Genomic DNA, 25522 nt, shown 5'->3' with positions numbered 1-25522 from the left:
GTGACGCCGCACGACTCGCCCCCTTAGGAAGGAGGCAGTTCGCCGGCCAGAGCGACATCGCAGGACAGGTGAGTGCATGTGAAGCTGCCATAGCGATAATGTTCGCTATGGCAGCTATCACAAGATATCGCACGTACGACGCGGGTGGGGACTATCGCGCTCGACATCGCAGCATCGGCATGCGATGTCGTAATGTGCAAAGCCCGCCTAATAGTCCTCAATATAAGTTATATTTTAAGCAAAACTTTAATTTATGCTAGACAGTGGAAACATCTATTGTTGGTTGGAGATTATTGCAGATACAGTGAAATGTAACCTTGTGATTGTTGATATTTTTCAACAATTTCGGTTCTCAGCTCCTCAGACAGTTCTCTTCGTCTCTTTCTGTTCTCCATGATTAGTGTGGCACACACAGACACACAATGCAAAGATTGCATCAACCTCTCCCCTTTTTATCTGGTTTCAGATGTGATTTTCATATTGCCCTTACCTGTTACTTGCCATAGGTAAATATGAATGAACATCACATCCTTGAAACAAAATGGTTTACCCACAATTCTGGAAAGGTACCAACAATTTTGTTGGGCACATTTTTGAGGTTCTGCGTTAAAGTATGTCCAATTTGTCATTTTTTTACTCAGATTTTTCATATGTTATTGCAATACACACAAAGAAAATAAATATGTGTATGACAAAACATGGGTAATTTTCTGTGAGAAATATTTCCAATTTCTGGAACAATTGCAAGGGTGTCAACACTTTCAGCCATGACTATAACTGTCCTTTATAGGAAAGCAAATGTTGTCATAACCCATAAAACCATAAAAATAATTGTTTAACATCTGTTTTTCTTATCTTAAAATGGTCTTTCTCTGATATCCTTCAGATTTCTAAATTAATTGAGCAGTTTTCCCATCAACCGGATCTGACACATCACAGACAGTTGTCAGCCGAAACTGTTATAGGCCTCAGATGTATTCAGTACTACTCTGGGATTTCTCATGCTGGAAATATGACATATCCTAAACAAAGGACTGTTCAAATCAATAATGAATTTCTTAGAATGTGTCAGATATTTTAACAAGTATTAAGGATTTGTCTGGTGTTCTATATATATTTAGGAGTGCATCGCTCCCCTGCCTCGCAACATCTAGTGTGCTGGGGGATGATGTGCTCCCGAAGATTGACAGTTTGGGACACCATAATGGCTGAGATGCTGGCCCAAACTTCACAATCTTCAAGACTGCAAGGTAAGATTTGCCTGTGCACCATCAGAGGAGCACAGAAGCAGTGCAGTAAGCCGGCAAGCCGCAGAGCAGAATTTGCAAGCTGTAAAACAAACAAATTACACGCATAGGCTTCTTGCCTAGGAAAATGGCCACCACAGAATAATCAGCTGTAAATTATAAAATTAAAATATCCCACGGTTTTTGAGAAAAGAAAGGATTTTTAATAAGAGGTAAATAGCAACGGTGCTTGTTTTAAATTTAGAATATCAAAACAAGAAGTTATAGAGCTCACCCGCCTGAGAATCAAGGAAGCCGAAATCACCATAGACCGGAAGGTGCTCGGATCAGCTGGTGCAGCTCAGTATAAACACAACAAGGCAGAAATCCAGCATTACGATCCAGCATTACTAACCTGTAGCTATAAAAACCTTATTTTACTTTATTGAATTAATCCATAAAAACCACACCGAAAAAAGGATGAAGAATTTATAAACTGACGAGTTGAGTGCATTATGCACTCTTAATCATTGGTTAATCAATACACTCGAAACGCGTCAGTCTTTAAATTTTCCATCTTTGTTTCTGTAAGGTTTTATGGATCAATTCAATAAAGTAAAAGAAGATTTGCACAGGTACCAGTTAGTAGTGCTTGATTTCTGCCTAGTTTTTAAAATTAATTTAGCAAAATGTGGCAACCCATTTAATCCAGATCGCACTGGGTGTTTAGTCGCTGGTAGTGCTCCAAGGGGTCTGTTTAAGGGCTACTGAGGGTGTCCCATTGTTTAATAGGGCTAGTGAGGGTTTCCCGTAGTTGAATGGGGCGTCACAACCCTAGGACGTCATACCCTCCATTGCCAGGTAGGGAGACACTTTAGGGCCAATTAGGGCCAGTGTTCTTCTATTTTCTACCTCCCACCTGGCTATTGTCAGTATATACCCTATCATTTTTCTTTTGTGTGTGTTTTTTGGTCACTTTACCTTTTACTGATATTACTAAAAGCTAAATTTTAACGGGGAATTCCCCTTATGGTTTTTTTTATTCGGGTGCTGTAACATTTTGGAGTTTAAGGCTGCTTTCACACCTCCGGTTTCTGCAATGCGGCACAATCCGGCACTTTGCAGGAAAATCGCAACCGTTTTTTTTTGCTGCCGGTTGCGATTTTCCTGCATAGACTTTAATTAGTGCCGCATTGTGCCGCATGGCCTTGCGTTCCATCCGGTTTTTAATTTAGCCGATGCGGCGGCCGGATGGAACGTTGCCTGGCACGTTTTTTCGTGCGGCAAAGAAAACCATATCGCGCCGCATCCGACCGATGCGGCGCAGTTTTCAATGCATGCCTATGGCGGCCGGATGCGGCGCGATGCGGCAAAAACCGCATCCAGCCGCCACATGCGGTTTTTGCCACTGCGCATGCTCAGTAGCATGCCGCAAGCGGCAAAAACCGGACGGGCCGCATGGGAAAAACTTATGCAAAGGATGCGGTGTTTTCACCGCATCCGTTGCATAGCTTGCACAGCCGGATTGAGCCGCACAGCTCAAGCCGGATGTGTGAAAGCAGCTTAAACCAGGTAGTGATGAAAGGGGTTTGGGTTATAGTAGAAGAATTTGTAAATCAGAGGCGATAAAAATGTTACAAACCTTCTGATACAATATATTTTTTTGACAATAGTGAGAGCATTGTAAGTGGATGTTCCCTTTAGGAAGCATCAGAGGGCAGTCAATGGAAAGTAGAAAGTACATTTAAAAAAAAACTGTAATAAGAAAGGCTTAATCTAGTAATGATCCCATAATGCGCAATAAAGATTTCACCAATACATAATTATATTTTACATTACCTTTGACAGCCAGTAATACAGGCAGCATTAAGTGCAATTTAATAAATTAATATATTGAATCTTTTGGTTTCAATTGTTTTATGAGGAATTAGATTTTTATTTCACAGGCAAGTAATGTGTTCTATTGTATAATAAAATAATGTTTATAATTAAAACGTGTTACACTAAATATTCTTATTCCCATACATTATTATAGTTAAGGCTTTAATCATAGACACCAAAACCAAAAATGCCTATATCAGAGATATGCAAATAAAATAAGCTCAATACTTAAAGTGTTATTCTCAAAAATAAAAAAGTTATCCTCAATTCATGAGATGCTAAGATTGGCTTTCGAACACCAAGAATGAGGCTCCACATCCTTGTCTTGAATGGAATGAAAGTGCGCATGCTCAGCCTCCACCCCATTCATAGTTTATAGGATTGGCGAGTTAACCGCTTGGCTATTTCTGGGGTTTACAATATCAGGTCCCCATGTATGACGGCTCAGCAGGTGGGCCCATGTCATAACCAGCAGATGCCAATTTCAGATTCCATGAGCCCATTGGCCCCACCGCAATACGGTAACGGGGTGCCGATGGATTGCTGTGGCAGTTGGGAGCCTAATGTGACGATACTCCATCTAGACCAGGCTGGGCTTCATATGAGGACTGTGGTTTTGTCTATGTCCAGCAATACTATGGTACTGTAGGATATGGAACAAGTAATTAGACAAACACGTTCAACTCCCCATGGGGAATACAAAAGGAAAAAAATATTTTAAAAATAAAAAAAGTTTAAATCACTTTTCCCCATTAAAAAAAAATAAAAAAAATTAAAAAAAAACAACAATCAGGCATTGCTGTGTCTAACAGTCAGACCTATCAAAATATGAAATTAACATGTACAGTAAAAGCCATAAAAAAATTAAAATGGCAGAATTGTGGGTTTTTTGGGAACTGCAACTCCACTAAAAAAATGCCATAAGAAGCTACCCCAATATAGTACAAGTAAAAAAAAAAAAAGTCACCCCCCCTCCCCCAAACAAAACAAAACAAAACATTGAACTGCATGATCAATGTAAAAATGAAAGCACTACTGGTTTCAGAAAAAAGCAACTGTCCCCCCCCCCATTATTTGGAGTGTAACTGCGGTTTTAGGAGAACTTGCAGCAGAATGTCTGTGTCTGCCTCCAGCTTCTCTCCATAGAAATTAATGAGCAGCATCTGTAATCTCCTATCAAATATGTACTGTCCCATAGAATCATACTGCCAGGTCATTTTTATTGCCTATTGAACGCCATAAAGACAATTCAAGAAATAACTTGCAGAATGCCATAAGGTTTTTCTTCGAAATTTCACCGCAAATTTTTTCCCAATTTTCCAATACATCATCCGTTAATGTTATAGAAATAATGTAATGTAATATGAAAGTAAAAAAACAAGCTGTCACTGTATTAATGATGCAGATGGGGCACTATTTTACACTATATAAATGTTAGTGGTTTATTTTTTGCCAACATTTTGCTTTCTGGAAACTTGATTGTGGGTCCTAGTACCTAGGAGTTGTTAGGTGAAAAATACCAACAGGGTAAACGAAGAATAGAAGTTCCTTCCTTGGGATGATTGCACCTCCATAGTTTGGTTCTCGTTAATCCACTGGTGATGAAGTTTCTATATCCTACATCTCCAGTGAGGTTGGCACCTTGAGACCAAATGGATTTAAGTAATAGCAGCACTCTTCTATTTTTCTACAAAGGTAAAAAGGGTTGTCCAGGACTTTAACATTGATTACCTATCCTTAGGATAGGTCACCAGTATCTGATCGTTGGGGTAGCGACACCTGGCACCCCCCGCCAATCAGCTGTGCTTGGTGCTGCCGCTGGCCAAAACAACTCAGTTGCAGCGCTGAACAGCTCTATCAACTGTATAGTGGCCACAGCTAGGTACTGCATATCCTCCCCTTATTCAAATCATTAGGGGAAGGGTGCAGATATGCAGTATCTGGTCACGGCCACTATTCTGTATATGGAGCTATGCTGTGCAGCTGCACAACTGAGTAGTTCCAGCCAGCGGTGGCAGAAAAAACAGCGAATCAGCAGGTGTGCCTGGTTTCACAACCCCACGGATCAGACTTTGTGACCTATCCTAATGATAGGACATCTGTCATGATGACTGTGAGTTAGCGGGGAAACCGGGGCTCCTAAGCTGTCCCTATGCCACAGAGGTCCTGGGGTACCCTCTGTGTGCGTAGGGGACACACCCAGGACAGTAGGCGCAGCAGCCGCAGCCCAGTTAACTCCACTGGGCTGTTCAAGCAGAACTAGATGGTAGGAGGGAAGCGCGGAACCTGCCCCTAACATGCCGAGCCACAAATCTTGGCATGACAGGCAGCGGACGCCTAACCCTACCTACCGCTTCCAGACCTAAGGCTATGGCCGCAATGAGGCCCTATGCATGGAGGTGTGCTACGTCCGAGCATACATGAAGACCGCGCGCCTCCATGCTTTATGCAGTCATTTTTATCACCTAGGGTCCACCCCAAACCCAGGGTGAGCCACATTGGCGCCTCCAGGGGCCCAATTGCGAAGTGCCACATCATCATTGACGTCAACAGCGGCCTATCCGGAACCGCCATGTCACTGATGACACAATGGCAGCACCGCCTCAAACACCTCACCAGTCATCGTCTGATGACCAATGGTGGGGTGCCAGGTGATAGAGGCGGGCCTCCGCGAGCCAGTCCGGAGTGGCCACGTCATCAGGACACCTGATGCCCTCTGGCCTATCAGGGCCTGCCACCTCACGGACATGCCCTTTGAAGTCCCTACCGGACTTAGCCTCCAATGCACTAAGTGCGTGAGCATGCTCAGTAGGCGAAACACTAGACTTAGGCTCTGGCTGGGTCAAATCGGCAAGCGCATGCGCCCTAGCCGCCTTTCCACACTAAAGGCCCTGTCACACACAGAGATAAATCTTTGGCAGATCTGTGGTTGCAGTGAAATCATGGACATATTGTTCTATTTGTACACAGCCACAAACCTGGCACTAATTGTCCACAATTTCACTGCAACCACAGATCTGCCAAAGATTTATCTCTGTTTGTGACAGGTCCTTTAGACTTGGAGGAATAAGCAGCCAGCTGGACGACCCGTGGCACGGCCAAAAATGGCGGCCGGCGCCTGGACGTAGCAGGAACCGCAGCAGGCTGCTTGCAGTTACGGCGGCGCTGATTCATAACACGTCACAAAGCAAAAAGCACCTCTAAACACTACTTTCCCCAGAGAGTCTGGGACACCACACCTCACACACCAACACAAAATAAACTATAGCTGACATGGGTAGAAGGATTCCAACAGTATAATTAGGTTGGGAGCAGATGTGATTAGTCTCCCCACAACATATGATTATTTGTCTGTGGAAGGGAAAGCGCACATAGGGTCTTACCAGGTATGAGATTTCACAAATAAGATGCCAAAGGCACATTCACCTGCTGAAGTTGTGTCAGGCACAACTCCTATATACACATATATCAAATGGTGGTCAGCAGCAGCCCCGAAGAAAGGGTTAATACAATGGGAATAAAAGAGATCCGGTTTAATTCTGCGCTAGAAACCACATGAATCCAAAGGTCTGTAATGAAATACTTTTTTCGTTATTTTTGCAGATCAACGCGTTTCAAAGATATATCCGTCTTCTTCATCAGGACAAAAGAAACAATATATTGTTTCTTTTGTCCTGATGAAGAAGACGGATATGTCTTTGAAACACGTTGACCTGCAGAAATAAAGAAAAAAGGATTTCATTACACACCTTTGGACTCATGTCGTTTCTAGTGCAGCATTAAACCCGGATCTCTTTTATTCCCATTGTCACAACATATGATTAAAGGAGCAAGCAAAACTAGTAGAGATTAACCCTTGCTATCCTGTCTATGAATCAGCACACCAGAGCCTGCCTGTGTTGATCCCAGACACGAGAGAAACCATCAGATGGAGTGTCAGAATCTGCTATCTGAAGTTCAATGCAGTCATGGCAGTTGACAAAGTTTGTTCAAATCTCCGTGTGACATCATCAATGACACCCCTTTAAAACACTATTATGCCTATTCTATCACTATCTATTAAGATGAGTACCTAATACTGACATTCTCTCTTATGCCTCGCCCTCCCAATTAAAAATCTACTAACCTGATCTTTTGCTTTGTTCTTCTATGTCAGACAGCAGGAGCCGCAGAGCTCAGTGATTGGCTACAGCGCTGATGACAGAGGTTGACGTGACATCACTGTTGCAGCTACATTGCTGACACAGAAGCAGCGGCAGGGATCCAACATTGGGCTGGGGTCAAATTTTCCTGAACGTGGACAACCCCTTTAATATTTTGTGTACCACGTATAATTAGATAAAATAACCAAGCTGAACCGAAAGCTTTGAATGGGGTTAAATATATTGCACTTATGTTCTGCTACAAATCAAAATATTATTGGAAAATGCAAATGCAGATTTCTACTCCATTATTTAAAATGTGACTTGAGATACAGCTGCTTCTTTCACCCTGACTACATCTGAAACAAAAAGACAGCTGGCATGTACCGATACAACCTCGCAACTAAGGAAGGGTCATTTGCATATCAAAAAACGAACAACTTGGCAAGCAACTGCCATAATATCTGAAGGTCTGACTAGTGATCATCAGGCTATAAAAACCTCATTGAGGAAAAGAAAAATAGTAAAATTAAACGACAAACTACTTCAGATACAAATCACTGCGAAAGGGCAATAACATTATTTTAGAGGTTTGGGATTTATTGAGAATAAATGCAATTACTGGGCAAAAAATATATATTATGTTCCAAAATGTAGGAGAGAATATCATGCTGCCTGTGATTGGTAATTTCACTCAATAGCAAAACAGAATTGGAAGAAAAATAGAATATTTCTAAATTAAGTAACCAGAAAGATACTGAAATCAAGGAGTACAACAAATATATTCTTGCCCCTTGTATATATAGAATTATATACTTCATAAGTACTAAAAACTCAACTTTTCTTATGCTAAGGTAAGCACAATAAATTCACCCCTTTAAGTCCGCTAAGTATATAATGCCAGAGCCAAGTGATGGTTAAGATACAATAAGCTGTGGTCAGTTGGCCTTTACTTACAGGGGTTGTCCACTGCTAAAGCAACCCCTTCCTATTTCCCATGTTTGCCCCCATTAAAATGAAAAAAATTATACTCCTCTCCCATGCCTGCGCGTTTCAACCGGGGTGAGCAGTTTCCAGGGCTCATGTGCTCTTGTGACGTCACCCGAGCCCCATGCCCAATCACCGTCGGCTTCCCTCTTGTCGCCTTCGGAAGGGAATGACCAGCCGCAGCGCTCACTTCCTGTGGGTTACTTATATGACTGGAGGTGGGGAGATGGAAGCAGGCGGTGATTGGGCAAGGGGCTTGCATGACTTAACAGCCTCACATGAGCCCCGGGAGAGCAAGTGCGGTCAATGACGGCACTGGAGGGAAGTAGAAGATCTTTTTGTTTTAATGGGGACAAACATGGCAAATGAGAAGGGGTTTTCCAAGTACAGGACAACCCTTTTAAAGGGGTTGTCTGGTCAACAAAATGAGTTATTTTAATTGCCATTAGAATAGAGCGGCAGTACACATGCTCAACCACTGCACTCTTTACTACATATGCGGCTATCGAGTGCTGCACTTGGCTATTCCCAGAAGCCCAGTAGAGCTCTGCAGCTCCACTCTGCAGATTGGTGCAGCTTCCAGCGGTAGGGCCCTACCGATCAATCAGTTATCATTTATCCCAGGGAAAGGTAATAACAGCTTTTCATTAACTTACCCTTTTAACTGGAATTCACATTTAACACATTTGATTTCTTGCGGACATGAAAATTGTTTCCAAGAAATGCCTTCAATAGAGAATAGGAGAGGAGCACAATATCTACCGGCCATCACCAAAACCTTGCAGCCACACGTCAACAACATCATCTGCATCACTAACCTCCTGTTGTGGAATTGGGCTATTTCTTTAGAGGGGTTGTTAAGGTTTGAGATGAAAGCCTGCAGTCACTCTTCACAGAACGTAGACTTTTGAATCCTCACAGTGCGCACTCGGAACTCTGTCTGGATTCTCCAGCGACAAAGGTGAGATTGGGTGGTGTCATGACCACAAGTAGTATGAAACTTGTATACAAGCGGTCACATGTTGACTAGACATGCACAGACTCATTCAATTGACTTGAATGGAGTGAGGCTTAACACATCTAGTCTGAGGGTGGCCGGGAGTATGCAATCTCGCTGTTACACCAAAGAATCCTGACAGCATGTGGTCAGCACACTGAGGATTCAAAAGTTTACAGTCACATAGATTGAACACAGACTTTCATTCCAAACCTGGAAAACCCCTTTAAGCAGCAGTAATTTCACGGAATACTTGGCAGATTGTGTATAAAAGAAAAAGTCCTCTTCCTTGTGGTAAATCCACCATACAGGACTACACATTCCACCATGAGTGATACATTGTTCAATCACTCACTTGAAGGACACGTTTACCATCGACATTGGGACTTCTCTTGGCTAAACAAAAAACAGTGTGAACAAGCCCTTTACTGACATCATCACTTTACTAGCAGTGCTGTTGCATTCACATAATCAAAGAAGTCAAAATCACACAGACTGTAGATAAAGAAGAAAGAACATGCAAGCCAGTTTGTGGGGGAGAGGGAGAGCAGCCAGGATAGCGTGAGTTGGGGGGACGCCAACAGTCCCCAGCATCATTGTTGTCTCCACTAGAGAGAACAGGTCTACAAAGGAAAAAAAAAAACAGTATAGAAAGAAGCTATATGGATAAAAATCCTGAACACACACATCCTTCAAGCACTGACGGAGGAATAGTCCCAAAAAAGAAAAGCTGGAAAGGAGGAGCGGGCTGCAACCTGCATACCAAGCAATTTGGAAATGAAAGGTAATGGAGTCTGCAGCCTATAACTTAGCGTTTACCTTGACTAAAAAAAAGTTGTACTAACAAATGTAAAAATATTTTTTTCCCTTGTTAAGGTGTCCATAGCCTTTAAAATGTCCTGATCCTGTACGTTAAATAGGCCCTATAAATGGCGCAGAGCTTCCTCCCTTGTGGGTTGGTAAATTACAGCAGAATTCTTGGTGTTCTCATGGTGCTATAAGGTATCTAGGTATCAAATAAGTTTAGATGCCCCTCAAACTGTTTTATTTCTAGCGACATATTGAGGTATTTGGTAAAAAAAAAATAAATCTTATACTATAAAGGTGGGATATCCAATGCAATTTAGAATTAGAAATGGCAGGTATGTACCGCTCTGTGACCAGACTTCTCCCAAAAGGTAAAGAGAAAAATCAAGCCGTTACCCATGCCATCTATATATCCCCTGCTAAAGAAGTTATATTTATGTATTGCTGCGGTTATACAAGATAGTGTAAGGGTCTGTAAGAAATCCGTACTGCTGGCATTTGTGTAAGGAGCCTTTCAGTCTGTCCGCAGCTGAGCTGTGCCTTCAGTGTGAACCCTGCACCTGATCACCATCAGCGCGGCCATCAAAGGCAGAGAAGCGAGAATATATGCACCACACGTGGCTGAAGGGAGCACAGGAGAGCTTTTCACACAGCGAAGTCAGCTGTATACAGAGGCTTCCTATTCTCTTCCACCGGCATATAGGATCTATTCAGTCACTTCTACAGCATTGCTCTCAGTTCTTTTACGACACGTTACCATAGGAAAATGGCTCAATGTGACATCCACTAGCTCAAGACAGTCCACTTCATTTTCATGTGGATAGCAGACATTGTTTTTTTATGGCTCATTTGATTCCGAAATACAAAGCAACTTTCTAAATAGTCTTCATGAATCATTTTCTATCATGTTGCTTCTGTAGAGGGACTGGAAGTCTCTTATCTAGCGGCCTGCTTATGAAAAGTGTTACAAATACATCAGAGCTATGGAATTGGTTCTGACAGCTCTAATTACTCTCCGCACTTGTCTAAGAGCTAGCGATAGCAGTATGGACAGGGTTGTACACAGATTTCTATAGTATGGAGGGTAGAGAAAATATCTCAGGGAGAGCAGAGAAAACAAGCTACTGAAATGAAGAAAAGCATATGGAAATGGAAATCAGTGCAGGATAGAAGCTGTGCTGCATGAGCTAATGAGGACAGTAGCACCCTGGATACATATAAGCCTTCACTTCGAGCTTATATTGGTGGGAGAGACACTGCCAGAGAAGTGATCTAAAACTCTGAAACTTGGATCAGGCTGCAAACTGCATATCGAGGGATCTAAAAAAACACCCCAAAACACTAATTAAAGGTATCCATTAGAAATGAGCAGACCAATGGAAGTTTGGGATTGTCAGGTTTGGCCAGATAAAGTTCACTTCTGGAGCTGGACTTGACCTGTACCCTAATAGATGTAAAAAATTGGGCAGGTTGGCATGCCACCAACATATAGCCAGCCATAAATAGACCACTTCTGGGGTAGGGAGGGCGGTGTGTTTTTTTGGACTCCCTTCATTCGAAAACATTGCTTTTACCCCCAGTGACTGTCATACAGACACTGCATACAGCTCGCACTGAGCCAAGTACAGAGAGTAGCCAAGCACCCCGCCGCTCGACTGAGTGGTTATCATGCGTACAGCACCTGATCTCCGAACTCGGACACTGGGTTTGTTTGTTTTTTTCAAGTCTGTGTTCGGTACAAACCCCAACCCTTACCGTTCAGGTTTGCTCATCTCTAGTAACCACTAACACACGTAAACCATTTCTCCCTGTCGTATGTGTCCATAACATTCAAGTGTTTAAGAGGTTTTCCACTAAAGTTTTTGCACAGTGATTTATGGTTCAGAAAAGAAAAAGATAAATGACAATGTCAGATCTGGTGTATCCTCAACCAACTTGATAAACTATATAAATATTGAAGAGAACGTATTAGCCTCAGTGGCTGGCCTTTGTTTTTAAAAGGGTTCTCAAATGAAGACAAGTTATCATCTGTCTGTACAATGCATGATAACTTCAAGATCATTAGGAATCTTAATGAAAAAGCTCACATCAATCCTCAGATTGGGATACTTTTCCCCTGTTAGAATGGAGCGACGGTGAGCTCGCCTGACTCCCACCATTCACATGCCTTGGGGCTGCCAAGCGCTGTGCTCAAGTGTTTCCAGCAGCTCCATAGAGAATGAATGGAGCAGTGGTCAAGCATGCGCACTGCCACTCAATTTTAATGAAGATTAACATGCCAATCTAGCGGTCAGACCTCCACCAATCAATTTGGATGAAGCAGTTTAAATTGTAAGAAAATACAATCTGTCCAAACGAATGTGTCCCCAATCATAACCGAAAAGGAAGAAAGGTATAACATTAGTTTGCTGTGTGCAATAACTGTAGAGCAAGACATGAACCGCACCTCCAAAAATCATACTTTGATCTCATGCTGCTTGGCAAAAACTTATATACCTGAATATGAGGTTCTTTGTTTAACATTCTGATCAGACAGTATGAAGACCACTGCCACGTCACGGCGACCTCGGAGTGTGTCCCTAACTTATTTTAAGCCTTAAAGGTGCGGCGCCACGTGTCAACCACCGCTACAGCGACAGTGCACCAGCAGGGCAGGTGACTTGGTGCCTCACAACAACCATACTGCAAAGCTGAGCCCCCATGGCTGCAGGCCACACCGCCCCACTGACACAAAACTACCACAGCAATGGCTGGCACACAGCACCGGCACTCATGTGAAAGGAGCTGGCCGACTCACCTTCCACAATCTCAGTGTGTGAACTGAGAACAAAAGGCAGAACCCCTCCTTGCAGCTTCCTGCTAATTAAAAAGACCTTTGCCAAATGGGAGGAGTGCTGGTTCAAGTAAAAAAAAAAACAGAGGGGGACAGACAATGCAATATGCAATAGCTGTAGAGGAAGACATGAACCGCACACCCAAAAATCATACTTTAATCTCATGTCGCTAGGCAAAAATTGATATACCTGAACTGGATCAGCACTCCTTTGATTTGGCACAGGCATTTTTAATTAGCAGGAGACTGCAAGGAGGGGTTCTGCCTTTTGCTCTCAGTTCACACAGTGTGAGCTTGTGAAAGGGGAGTCTGTCAGCTTCTTTCACATGGGTGCTGTGCGGCGGCCATTGCTGCGGTGGTTATACAGTCTGATCAGAATGTTAAACCAAGAACCTCATGCTCAGGTATATAAATTTCTGCCTAGCAGCATTAGACCAAAGTGTGATTTTTGGATGTGCGGTTCATGTCTTTCTCTACACTTATTGCATAAGATTGCGGTTTATGCAGGCAAAAGCCACAGCATTTTCTGATAAGTTTGTAAAGATTATGGTTGGATTACAGGACTAGCATTATGTAAGAATAATAATTACATAACAATAATAATCTGTTGATCTTGGTCAGAATAGGGGCCATACATGTACAAACCTCACATTGACACGTGGATACATTACGATATGAGCGTCTATACTGGATCATTTAATATTCCAAAATCTACTAAAAATATTGGGTATTCTATCATGGAAATGTCCTATATATAAAAAAAAAATAACATTATCATAAAAAGATTACAGGTCGTTAAGTGTCAGTAAAATGAGATGCTTTATATACTGTCTGACCAGTTTATACTCAGTAGTTCTTCAAAAGGGAAAAAAATCCAATGTTTCTAAAATTTGCAGCACCAGCAAGATGTGTCGGAAACATAAGGACGGCAATTGTAAGGACAAGATTATTTACTACTTTCTCAGTTTCTCCAAGCACATTCAGCTGATATCATGCTGTATAGAGCACTGTTACCTGCAGTTTGTCACTGGAGCCGGCCTGTGTGAAAGGTCTTTCCTCCTCGCCACTGTCTGCTGTCCTTGGGCGCGTTTTGACTAATTCTTCATCCATCTGAAGTTCTGGGCTCTCAAAATCTTCATCAAAAGTTTCATCGTAAACAGACATGGCCTGCAGGATGTCATCGTCTGTGGTGAACAAAATTGTATCCCCAAACTGTTCTGCGGCTAAAAATAAAATAAAACCAAAACAATAAAAACATAGAAAACCATCCAGAAGTATAGATCGTATGTAATGCTAAACCATACATGGGGAAATTTATTAGTACAGGTGTCTCCCCCAATGCGGCACACAAGAGTTTTATCTTTGGCGCCCATGGTGGTCCCGGGGCTCATACACCTTAGAGAGCTGTTGGCCAAGCTTTGTGCTCTCTCTCCAAACTCACCAGGCAAAGTATTCATGTGTTCTCACGTGAGCCATTACTAGACACCACTAGCAGCAGCTTATTTACCTGGAGAATAAAATAATAGGATCTCTGCACAGAATGCCTGTCCAGATCAAGTACAGGAGCACCTATTTGTTTTCCCTCCATCCCCCCTGTCCACCTCGATTGACAGCTCTGACATCTATAGAGCCAGAGAAGAGAAGAGAGATGAAAAACAAACAAGTAGGAAGGTGTAGTGAAATGTTTGGCCCTGCCATTTGAACAGTCATTGTGTGCTGACAGAGTCCCTTTAAAATTCCTAGTCCTTATGTCCCCTGCATTATCTGTCAGGAACCTCAAATATATTCAATGGTCGCCATTTTTCGGGTCCAGCGTTGGCTCCTTACCACTGCTTGGGTCTCTGTGTTTTGGCTGCAGCAGTGAAGTCGTGTTGATAATATGCATTACCACTGCAGCTAATCACTGAGGTCAGTAGCTGTGCAGAGGTAGATGGCTACAGCGGTCATGCACGCTGTCGACATGAAGTTCCCGCTGCAGCCAAAACACCAAGACGTAAGCAGCGGTGAGGTATCGATGCTGGACCCTGGGAGGAGAAGTACCTGCTCATTTTAGGGCATGTGGGGTCCACTTTCCTGAAAGTAAAAACCCATTTTAAATTCAGAAAAGTAAACTGTGTATAAGGCCTTTAAAGATGTAGAGGTCCTGCATCAACAGTAGAAGTAGATCTTTTACTCAGCTCTTCCCATGACTTCAAGTGAATATTAAGGATCATTGATGAGCATATATTCCATTGACACTCAGTGGGCAGAAAAGGTGGCAGTGGACTAGGCTTTGGTGGTCGATATTTTTTTCATGAAACAGAGAATGTGCTGCTTGGAACTAACATTTATTAACTATTCATTGTTTAGGTTTTAAATACACTATCTGGCTACCTGGAGTAGTCCCATAGACAATGAATGAAGCATTGGGATATATGCAAGACCAACGCTTCATGTAAACGAAGGAATAGAGATCACGTGATCATTTTGGGAATAATCCTTCAATTTTCCCAACTATACTATTAAAAGGTTATTCCTATATTCATTCGTAAATGGATAGTATTTTTGAAAAAAGCAATGCTCAAATGTTCAAGTTTACAAAATGTATTCCCCCTTTCTGTCCCAGATTATTACGGCTTGTTGCCTTGATTACCGGCTACAGTTGCTGTCCAGCAGCGGTGGATGAACACACAATGTTTACAAGCGCTATCTAAAAAATTAAAAGATCTGAAGCGGCTCTGAATCCTGGACAACTTCAGAGCCCTGTACTCCTCATACAGCCCTATCAGAGTGCACAGAGGTTGGGGGCAGCAGCGCAACAACACCGCTAGTCCAAACTGTCAATCTAGAAAGAGCAGAAAGCTGAGGAGTGGTGTGCACTTGCTAAAGATGACAGCACAACCGCCTAAAGAGACAAAAATAACAGTGCATAAAAAGAGCAATAGTCTGATTTGGCAACAAAATGCAATATAAACTTTAAGAAGTTATTAAAGAAATCCTACAGAAATTTTGGCGATGATATTGTTACAGTAAGAAAGGAGTTTACATCTTCAAGCCTGCAAAAAAAAGATGGATGAGAGTCCAGTTTTTAGACAAAGAACTGCTTGGGGAGGTTTGGCTAAGCTGGGTGGATTCTGAGCATGTCTGCATTTATTATGCAGTTATGTATTCTACTATTTGCTAACATGTAAGAAACACCTAAATTTATGCATGGTATGCCCATATTTCTGACAACTATAAAAGAGATGATTCTCAAACATTTTGGAGACCTTTGAAAATCACATGCCTGTGTATTACTTTCTCATCGGCACCTTGGAATGCATCACAGAAACTTTTAATTGAAGTGAGAATTACTTCAACAATATGTAATAAAATAGCTTCATGTTATTTTTTGGACTTAACAAAACAAAGATAAACAAAAGAGAAAAATGATAGCGGAAAAAGTAAAGGAGCAATCAAGAAATTTGTGAGGAACATTGCTGAATAGTTCAAAATTAAAAAATGCTTCATACGTCCTTCACAAAGTTTAATCTGCCCAATTGCTGCCCAATTTCTAGAGTAAGGTAATCTTCTCTGACAAGTCTAATTTTCAGCTTTGCCCAACACCTGGTCGTCTAATGGTTGGACGGAGACCTGGAGAGGCATACAAACCACAGTGTCTTGCACCCACTGTGAAATTTGATGGAGGATCGGTGATGATCTGGGGATGCTTCCTTGCTGGAATTGGGCAAATTAAACTTTGTGAAGGACGTATAAATCAAGCCACATACAAGGTTATCCTGGAAAAACAGTTGCTTCCTTCTGCTCAGTCAGTGTTCCTCAACTCTGAGGACTGTTTTTTACAGGACAATGCGCCATGCCACACAGCTAAATCAATTATAAAACCCTGTCATGGCCAGCCCAATCTCCAGACCTGAACCCCATTGAAAACCTCTGGAATGTAATCAAGAGGAAGACTGATAGTCACAAGCCATCAAGCACAGAAGAACTGCTTACATTTTTGCTAAAGGAGTGGCATAAGGTCACCCAAAAGCAGTGTGAAAGACTGGAGGAAAGCATGCCAAGACGCATGAAAGCTGTGATTAAAAATCATGGTTATTCCACAAAATATTGATTTCTGAACTCTTCCTGAGTTAAAACAATATTTGTATTGTAGTTTCTAAATGATTATGAACTTGTTTTGTTTGCATTATTTGAGGTCTGAAAGCAATGCATTATTTTTTTATTTTGACTATTTCTCATTTTCAGAAAATAAACGGTGAGCACAGGGATGACGTCATCGCTGTGCGCACCACTCTCCATACACATCAGCGGGAAGGCAGGAGGACATCGTGATGCTGCAGGGGAACGGCTCCACACAGGTCAGCGGCGCTTCTGCTGACACAGAGAGGAAGATGATCGATGCTGGAGTGAGGAAAGGTGAGTATAAATGTTTATTTTTATTTTTTCTCTGTGCCATAGGATACAGGCCATATAGCAGGATGGGGTATATAGCAGGATGAGGGCATATACCAGGATGGGGTATATTATGAGCAGGATGGGGGTTTATAGCAGGATGGGTCTATATAGCAGGATGGGGGTACCTAGCAGGATAGGGGTGTTTATCAGGATGGGGGTATTTATCAGGATGGGGTATTTATCAGGATTGGGGCTATACCAGGATGAGCGACATATTTACAAGGATGGGGATCATATACAAGGCAGGAGGATCATTACCAGGATGGGGTACCTTAGTAGAGAATTTGGGGACAGTAACCCCATAACAGTGTCAGCAGCAGATCCTCACCCCATAACAGTGTGTCATGACCACATATTTTGCTTAAAATTTTATTTTCTTATTATCCTCCTCTAAAACCAGGGTGCGTCTTATGGTCCACAAATACGGTGTGTATGTGCACTAATATATATATATATTACCCCTCCGCAGTAATCCTGGGTCAGGGTCCCGCGCCGTCCAATCCGGATCCAATATCATCTGATCGGTTTGCTGGAAGGCAAAGCGATCAGATGATGTGTCAGGATCAAGTGCCTGAATCCCATCACACATCAGCTGATTGTATAAAAGCCGTTTATACAATCAGCAGATGCATCGGTGCAAAAGAAAAGAAAAAAAAAAAAAATACTCACTTATGTGCTGATTACCGGCAGCTCCTGGAGCGATTGGAGGAGTCTGATCCCGTCCGATCGCTGCAGCAGCTGCCGGTAATCAGGGATGAAGTCTCCTGACGCATCCGCTGATACCGGCCGGGCGCCCGCGTCACCGCGATACTTACGATCACCTGATGCGTCAGGTGACTGCATCAGGTGATCCATCGCCAGGTCCTGCATCCATCGGAGGTTTCCCGAACGTCTGCACACAGCCGGAGCGGGGGTGGCGATACCGTGAGAGGAGATGGGAGCGGGCATGGCACCGGGAGTCTGCAGACAGGTGAGTATAACTTTTTTTTTTTTTTTCTACTTTTGTTTTCGCAGCCGCTTCCACCTCCTGCCTGTACATGGCACCGCACGGCAGCATACATGCACAGGACGGGAGGTGGAAGCGGCGGTGACGGTACCGGGAGGATTCACGCTTCTGTATATACTGAAAGAAGGAATCCTCTTCCTGTACACGTCACTTTACTACCCACCTCCTGCGTTTATAGCTGCGTTTTTGGTCTTCAAAACGCACCAAAACGCAGCTATTTGCGTTTCTCATTGCGTCTTTCAACATCCCATTGAACTGAATGGATGAAAAGTGCAGTGAAAAACGCGGGAATAATTGACATGCTGCGTTTTTGTGGCACCACAAAAACGCAGCTGAAAAAAAACAGATGTGTGCAGACAGCAAAAATTAAAACTCAGACTTTGCTGGGGAAGCAAAGTCCTGCAGTTTTGAGGCCAAAAACGCACCCGAAAAACACGCAAAAACGCCGCGAAAAACGCACTGTGCGCACATAGCCTAAGTCTCACAGGACCGATACCGGGGTGAGATATACCTGCCCTCATCCACTAATCCCCCATGAGTCTCACAATATATATAATTATATATATATATATATATATATATATATATATATATATATATATATATTGTGAGGTAGCGTGGTCGGCTGCGCAGCAGAAGACACGGGATCCAGGCACCAAGGTTCACAGCACACGGTTTTAATCCAAACAAAAGTCCACAACAGTACACATGTGCCTTTCCGGCAGAGAACTCAGGGAGTTGTGTTCACTCCCTCACACCCGGCACCCCCGCCCTTGTTCCTCTTTCCTTTTAACCCTTCCTTCAGCTTGTAGGGAAACAGCATTAACCCTGGAGTGGAGTTACTTTCTATCATGGAGTGAGCACAACCGGGACGAGACATACCGGCCGTCATAGATAACCCCGGTCACAGTCTCACAATATATATATATATATATATATATATATATATATATATATATATATATATACACACACACACATATACAGTTAGGTCCAGAAATATTTGGACAGTGACACAATTTTCGCGAGTTGGGCTCTGCATGCCACCACATTGGATTTGAAATGAAACCTCTACAACAGAATTCAAGTGCAGATTGTAACGTTTAATTTGAAGGTTTGAACAAAAATATCTGATAGAAATTGTAGGACCTGGACACATTTCTTTACAAACACTCCACATTTTAGGAGGTCAAAAGTAATTGGACAAATAAACCAAACCCAAACAAAATATTTTTATTTTCAATATTTTGTTGCGAATCCTTCGGAGGCAATCACTGCCTTAAGTCTGGAACCCATGGACATCACCAAACGCTGGGTTTCCTCCTTCTTAATGCTTAATGCCAGGCCTTTACAGCCGCAGCCTTCAGGTCTTGCTTGTTTGTGAGTCTTTCCGTCTTAAGTCTGGATTTGAGCAAGTGAAATGCATGCTCAATTGGGTTAAGATCTGGTGATTGACTTGGCCATTGCAGAATGTTCCACTTTTTTGCACTCATGAACTCCTGGGTAGCTTTGGCTGTATGCTTGGGGTCATTGTCCATCTGTACTATGAAGCGCCGTCCGATCAACTTTGCGGCATTTGGCTGAATCTGGGCTGAAAGTATATCCCGGTACACTTCAGAATTCATCCGGCTACTCTTGTCTGCTGTTATGTCATCAATAAACACAAGTGACCCAGTGCCATTGAAAGCCATGCATGGCCATGCCATCACGTTGCCTCCACCATGTTTTACAGAGGATGTGGTGCGCCTTGGATCATGTGCCGTTCCCTTTCTTCTCCAAACTTTTTTCTTCCCATCATTCTGGTACAGGTTGATCTTTGTCTCATCTGTCCATAGAATACTTTTCCAGAACTGAGCTGGCTTCATGAGGTGTTTTTCAGCAAATTTAACTCTGGCCTGTCTATTTTTGGAACTGATGAATGGTTTGCATCTAGATGTGAACCCTTTGTATTTACTTTCATGGAGTCTTCTCTTTACTGTTGACTTAGAGACAGATACACCTACTTCACTGAGAGTGTTCTGGACTTCAGTTGATGTTGTCAACGGGTTCTTCTTCACCAAAGAAAGTATGCGGCGATCATTCACCACTGTTGTCATCCGTGGACGCCCAGGCCTTTTTGAGTTCCCAAGCTCACCAGTCAATTCCTTTTTTCTCAGAATGTACCCGACTGTTGATTTTGCTACTCCAAGCATGTCTGCTATCTCTCTGATGGATTTTTTCTTTTTTTTTCAGCCTCAGGATGTTCTGCTTCACCTCAATTGAGAGTTCCTTAGACCGCATGTTGTCTGGTCACAGCAACAGCTTCCAAATGCAAAACCACACACCTATAATCAACCCCAGACCTTTTAACTACTTCATTGATTACAGGTTAACGAGGGAGACGCCTTCAGAGTTAATTGCAGCCCTTAGAGTCCCTTGTCCAATTACTTTTGGTCCCTTTAAAAAGAGGAGGCTGTGCATTACAGAGCTATGATTCCTAAACCCTTTCTCCGATTTGGATGTGAAAACTCATATTGCAGCTGGGAGTGTGCACTTTCAGCCCATATTATATATATAATTGTATTTTTGAACATGTTTTTGTAAACAGCTAAAATAACAAAACTTGTGTCACTGTCCAAATATTTCTGGACCTAACTGTAATTACAGTATATAGGTGTGTGTGTGTGTAATATATATATATATATATATTATTTTTTTTTTTAACAGAATGGAAAGGTCAACTAAAGAATTTAGGAATTTAGGCATGAAAATAAACATTTACTTACATCCGGTGAGTGTACCAGAAGCCTTGGCAATTTCTCCTCTAAAGATGACGGCATGATCTAATAGAATTTCAATGTCTTTAACACCACGGAATGAATGTATTCTGGATTTGTTATAGTTCCATATCCTGATCATTGCCACTTTACAGGGGGATATAAAGTCTGAATAAATAAAGTGTGTTTTTCCAGGAGTGAATGGTGCCAGCCAAACATGCATGTCATCTTGAGTTTTGTTTACGCCATCTATGAGATTGGTTACCACTCTCGGGTCTTTGCCATATGCTGGTAAGATATTTATGTTTGGGGGGTCTGCTTCAATCCTTAAGATTTTCACAGGGTTGCCACTGGATGAAAAGATTTCAATCCCATTTAGCCCAACATAATGTCTATCACCCCAAGTAGAAGTAATTTTAATACATAAACGTTGACCATATGGCAAAACTGGTATCTCAAAGTCATTTCCATCATTTCCGTCATGTTCGTCATGTGCTACGATGTTAGCATCAGGTAGTTTAGGCATTTGATGCACATTTTCCTTTTTAACGGTAAAGATCTGTTTGCCTATCTTTTGTTGATGCAAAAATTCATCAAAAATATCTCCTTCAAAGTTCATATTAGAGATCCGACCTCGGTGCGACTGATTAAATTTTAATAGAGAGGTCCATGATTCCATCAAGGTATTTTCTTGATCACTGCTCCATCTATGCCTTGTTTTAGTGCTCACTTGACCACCTAAAAATATAAACAATTGTTAAAAAAAAAATGTAATGTCATATTTATAATTCTGCTCAAAAATTGTACAGATTTATATCCTAATAGAGGAGATGAACCTACTGTTGGGGGCATAGAAAAATACAAGGAGCTAACAGTTTCCTAACAAGTGAAATTATGTGCTACATGAAATTATAGTTTACATTAAAGAGTCGACTGGGACTTTCATATTGATGGCCTATACTTAGGGTAGGTCATCATCTGATCGTTTGGGTGAAACACCCAGCACACCTGCCAAACAGCTGCTCTGGATACTGATAGTAGCCGGACGTGCTGAGTTGCAGAATACTGCACATGTTCCCAGACTTGCAGGTACTGCACATGTGCCCCCTGTATGAATCAATAGGGGGTAGATGTGCAGTACCTGGCCACAGCCACTATACAGCTGAAGGATCTATGTTGTGCAGTTCCGTTGAGCACATCCGGCCCCACCAGTATTGGGAACTGATGATTAGTGGGTGTGCCAGAGGTCATTCACTTATTTTATGATTACGGAGAGATTCCACCTCTGAATCTGTCACAATAGATTTTTCGGAAAAAAGACGGAGCTCATCAGCCTGCCACCCAAGAGAAGCCAGTGATAGTAGTAGCTGGTCGGCGCTTGAACCAACTGGTGGAACGCAGGATAATGAGTGGAAGAGGGATATTCAGTGCATCCATCTGGTGAGAATAAAATATCAAATCGAATGATGTTATTGAATTATCATTTGTGATTCATACCATGTGGTGTACTGTATAGAAGGTAATGTTACATAGGGTACACCAAACACAAGTTAAAAAGGTGCATCGCAGAACATGTGGTGAATATACATAAAGAGAACAGTTCATATTCTGGAGCAACAATTTTATCACTACACATAATGGAGACATTACACAGCTAAACATTTCGCTCTGTTCGAGGGGTAGTAGGGAAAGACACCAGATTAAATTAGGCCTTTTGGATTCTAACCTAAAATACCAAATTCCCTCAAGGCATGAACTTTAGATATTATTTGTTGTAAATATATTAAAAAGGCCACACACTTTTTTTCTCATCTTTAACTTGCTACATACAGTTAATAGTGATGCTTTTGTATTGGTTGTTATATGTCACGTGGCTCACGCTCATGATGCGAGATGATTGGATGAATTAAGATTAAAAAGAGTGTCACGATCTCACTACCAGCGGATCCAGGAAGGCGGCGAGTATCCGAGAGTAGAGTGGACAAACTAGACCACAAGGGAAACCCGGACTTACCCTTTAGCAGAGGGAGGGGCTTGACTAAGCGTCCGCCCCAAGGCGGGATGCCAGCTGCCACTCCCACGGCAGGTGACCGGGACTGTGGCAGCTGAGCCAGCCAGGGTGACAGCCTGACTGGGGAAGCAGAAACACAGAGCAGGGACCTGAACAGGATCAAGCAAGGTAACCACCAGCAGACATCAGGCATGAGACACCAAGAGTAGGACCTCAGGCACGGGTCCTCAGGCATAGGTCATGGACATCGGGTCAGCACCAGACATCAGGCAGAAGTCATCAGACACAGGACATTGGTTAAGGCTCCAGACATCGAGCAGAGGTCATCAGACACTGGACATCGGGTAAACCAGGCACGGACCACAACAGCTCAGTGCAGAAACAGGCATGGACCACAGCAGAGTGATGTCAGCACAGCAGGTACATCCAGACTTTGGGTTACATAAAACTCGACTTTATTCACAGGACACGGAAGGACTTAAGGTACATCACACAGCAGGATAACAGGGTACATCACATGGCAGGAACACAAATACAGTGATGTGGTCCTGTGGGAATACTGAAGACTACTGGAGGGTGGCATTAGAGCTGATCGGGCAAGTTTTTAATATACGTCTACAACCAAGACCAGTTACATTAATTCTGGGTCTCCTGGAGGGGGGGGTGGACTTGAGTTCGCTGGTGATGACCAGAATTGCTCATCTCTTGTATGAAGCCAGGAAACTGTTGGCATACCACTGGCTGGATTCAGCTCCCCCGGCCATTGGGGATCTTAGGAAAAGAGTTAATGCTATACTTCGCCTGGAGAGGGGAGAATACCTTAAAAGAAATGCATTGAAGAGGTTTTATAAGATCTGGGGGGCATGGTTGGATACTCCTGGCCTTCCCTCCTCGGCGTTGCTGGAGATAACAGAGAGCACAAGAGAGTGGATGTTATCTGTTTCTTTGGTGGTCCTGATGAAGGGGGCAGATGCCCCAGAAACGCGTTGACCTGGAAAACAATAAAGTAACACTGGTCTGAACATCATCTGAAGTGATCTATTGGCGCGGCATTAAAACACCACTCTCTTGTGCTCTCTGTTATCTACCGTTTTGGTGGCTGCAGCCTTGGATTGTGTGATACATGCGATTACAGTAGTTGTGGCTTCTCACAACTACATCTGGTGAGTAGTTTCACTCCCCCACCCCCACCCCTCACATATTGGGGTAAGACCCTATGCGCTTGTTTTTCCACAGCTTTTTCTCCGTGCGGCGTTGCTGGAGGACAGTGCGGGAGATCAGGTCTTTCTCCTCGTAACCGGTTGATACATTTACTGGAATAGGGTGAATTGCGTGTTGCTGGAACACATATGGTTGCTAAAGATATTGGGTAAATTTATGTCATGGGCAGGGTATTGGAACATAATATGTATTTTATGACTGTTGTGGGGCATTAACAACAGGTGCAATGTTTATTATGTAACTTGTGTGTTGTTTTTATTTCTGATTACAATTTTTTCACCTTTCTCTTCAATGTCTCTGTGGGGAAACAAATTATTATTGTATTATGTAATCTTGTTGATAAATAAAAATGAACCGGATTTAAAAAAAGGAACACAAATGCAGAAGATAGGAGCAGGCTGGAGTCCAGTGGGAATGCCAGTAACCAGATACACCGGTCAGTGAATACGCAGATACCTGAAGACCAGGGACAATGGTTAACTGGACTGCAAACAGGATACCAGCTTCAGACAGGTGACCGGACTCAGGGAGTATACTGGACTCAGGACCAGAAGACACCAGCCCTTCAGGAAACACATATCAAGACACATACAAAAATGATACAAAATGCTCTCCAACTCCCTTCAGGGGGAGGAGCTTTAAATAGCTTGTGCCTCTCAGCAATACCCTGGGAACACCTGAGCAAGGTGCGTATATCTCCCTATAAAACATGAGGAAGTGTGCGCATGTGTACCCTAGGCTGGAGAGCAGGAAACCCCACACAGCATGTGCAGAGCCTGGAGCCTAGGTGGGAGCAGAGCCGACCGTCATGTGGGCATCCACCGGAAACAACAGCCGGCGACTGCACTTATACGCAGACGGCAGAGAAGAGGGAAGGAGGCACGCTGCACAAGGTACAGAGGGACGCCGGCATCCCTAGTATGCCGGTGTGACAGCGAGAGTCTCACCAACATGTTTGATACATTAGGACTAAGGCTGTCTAGCGCACCAGAAACGCGTCAGCTTCTTTTCTTTACTTTCCTTTTTTTAAAAGGATTGAAATAAATAGGATAATTTAATCTCACCGAGTGGAAGTGTTGAATATCCCTCTTTCTACTCATCAGATTTTTCTATCTCAACTTTCTGTAGGGGGCAAACCTTTAAAAAGACCCAAAGAATTAACCTCACTTTTTACACCTAATGCTTACTAGCTCTTAAAAAACATTTTTGATTAAATGA

General features: G+C 42.7%; 1 protein-coding gene across 2 annotated transcripts in view; it reads right to left on the bottom strand.

Moving 5' to 3' along the window:
- KATNIP (katanin interacting protein) overlaps nucleotides 1-25522 on the bottom strand; it is a 379833-nt gene that overhangs the window by 179156 nt on the left and 175155 nt on the right. For both annotated transcript variants that reach the window (XM_075317875.1, XM_075317876.1), the window contains exons 16-17: nucleotides 21082-21810; nucleotides 13888-14096 (exon numbers count right to left, since the gene is read on the bottom strand). In XM_075317875.1, coding sequence (XP_075173990.1) covers nucleotides 13888-14096; nucleotides 21082-21810 — 938 coding nt within the window. The remainder of the gene's footprint in view (nucleotides 1-13887; nucleotides 14097-21081; nucleotides 21811-25522) is intronic.

Source organism: Anomaloglossus baeobatrachus, chromosome 7 (assembly GCF_048569485.1).
Source record: "Anomaloglossus baeobatrachus isolate aAnoBae1 chromosome 7, aAnoBae1.hap1, whole genome shotgun sequence".
Lineage (NCBI taxonomy): Eukaryota > Metazoa > Chordata > Amphibia > Anura > Aromobatidae > Anomaloglossus > Anomaloglossus baeobatrachus.
This window is presented reverse-complemented; position numbering and strand designations above follow the sequence as displayed.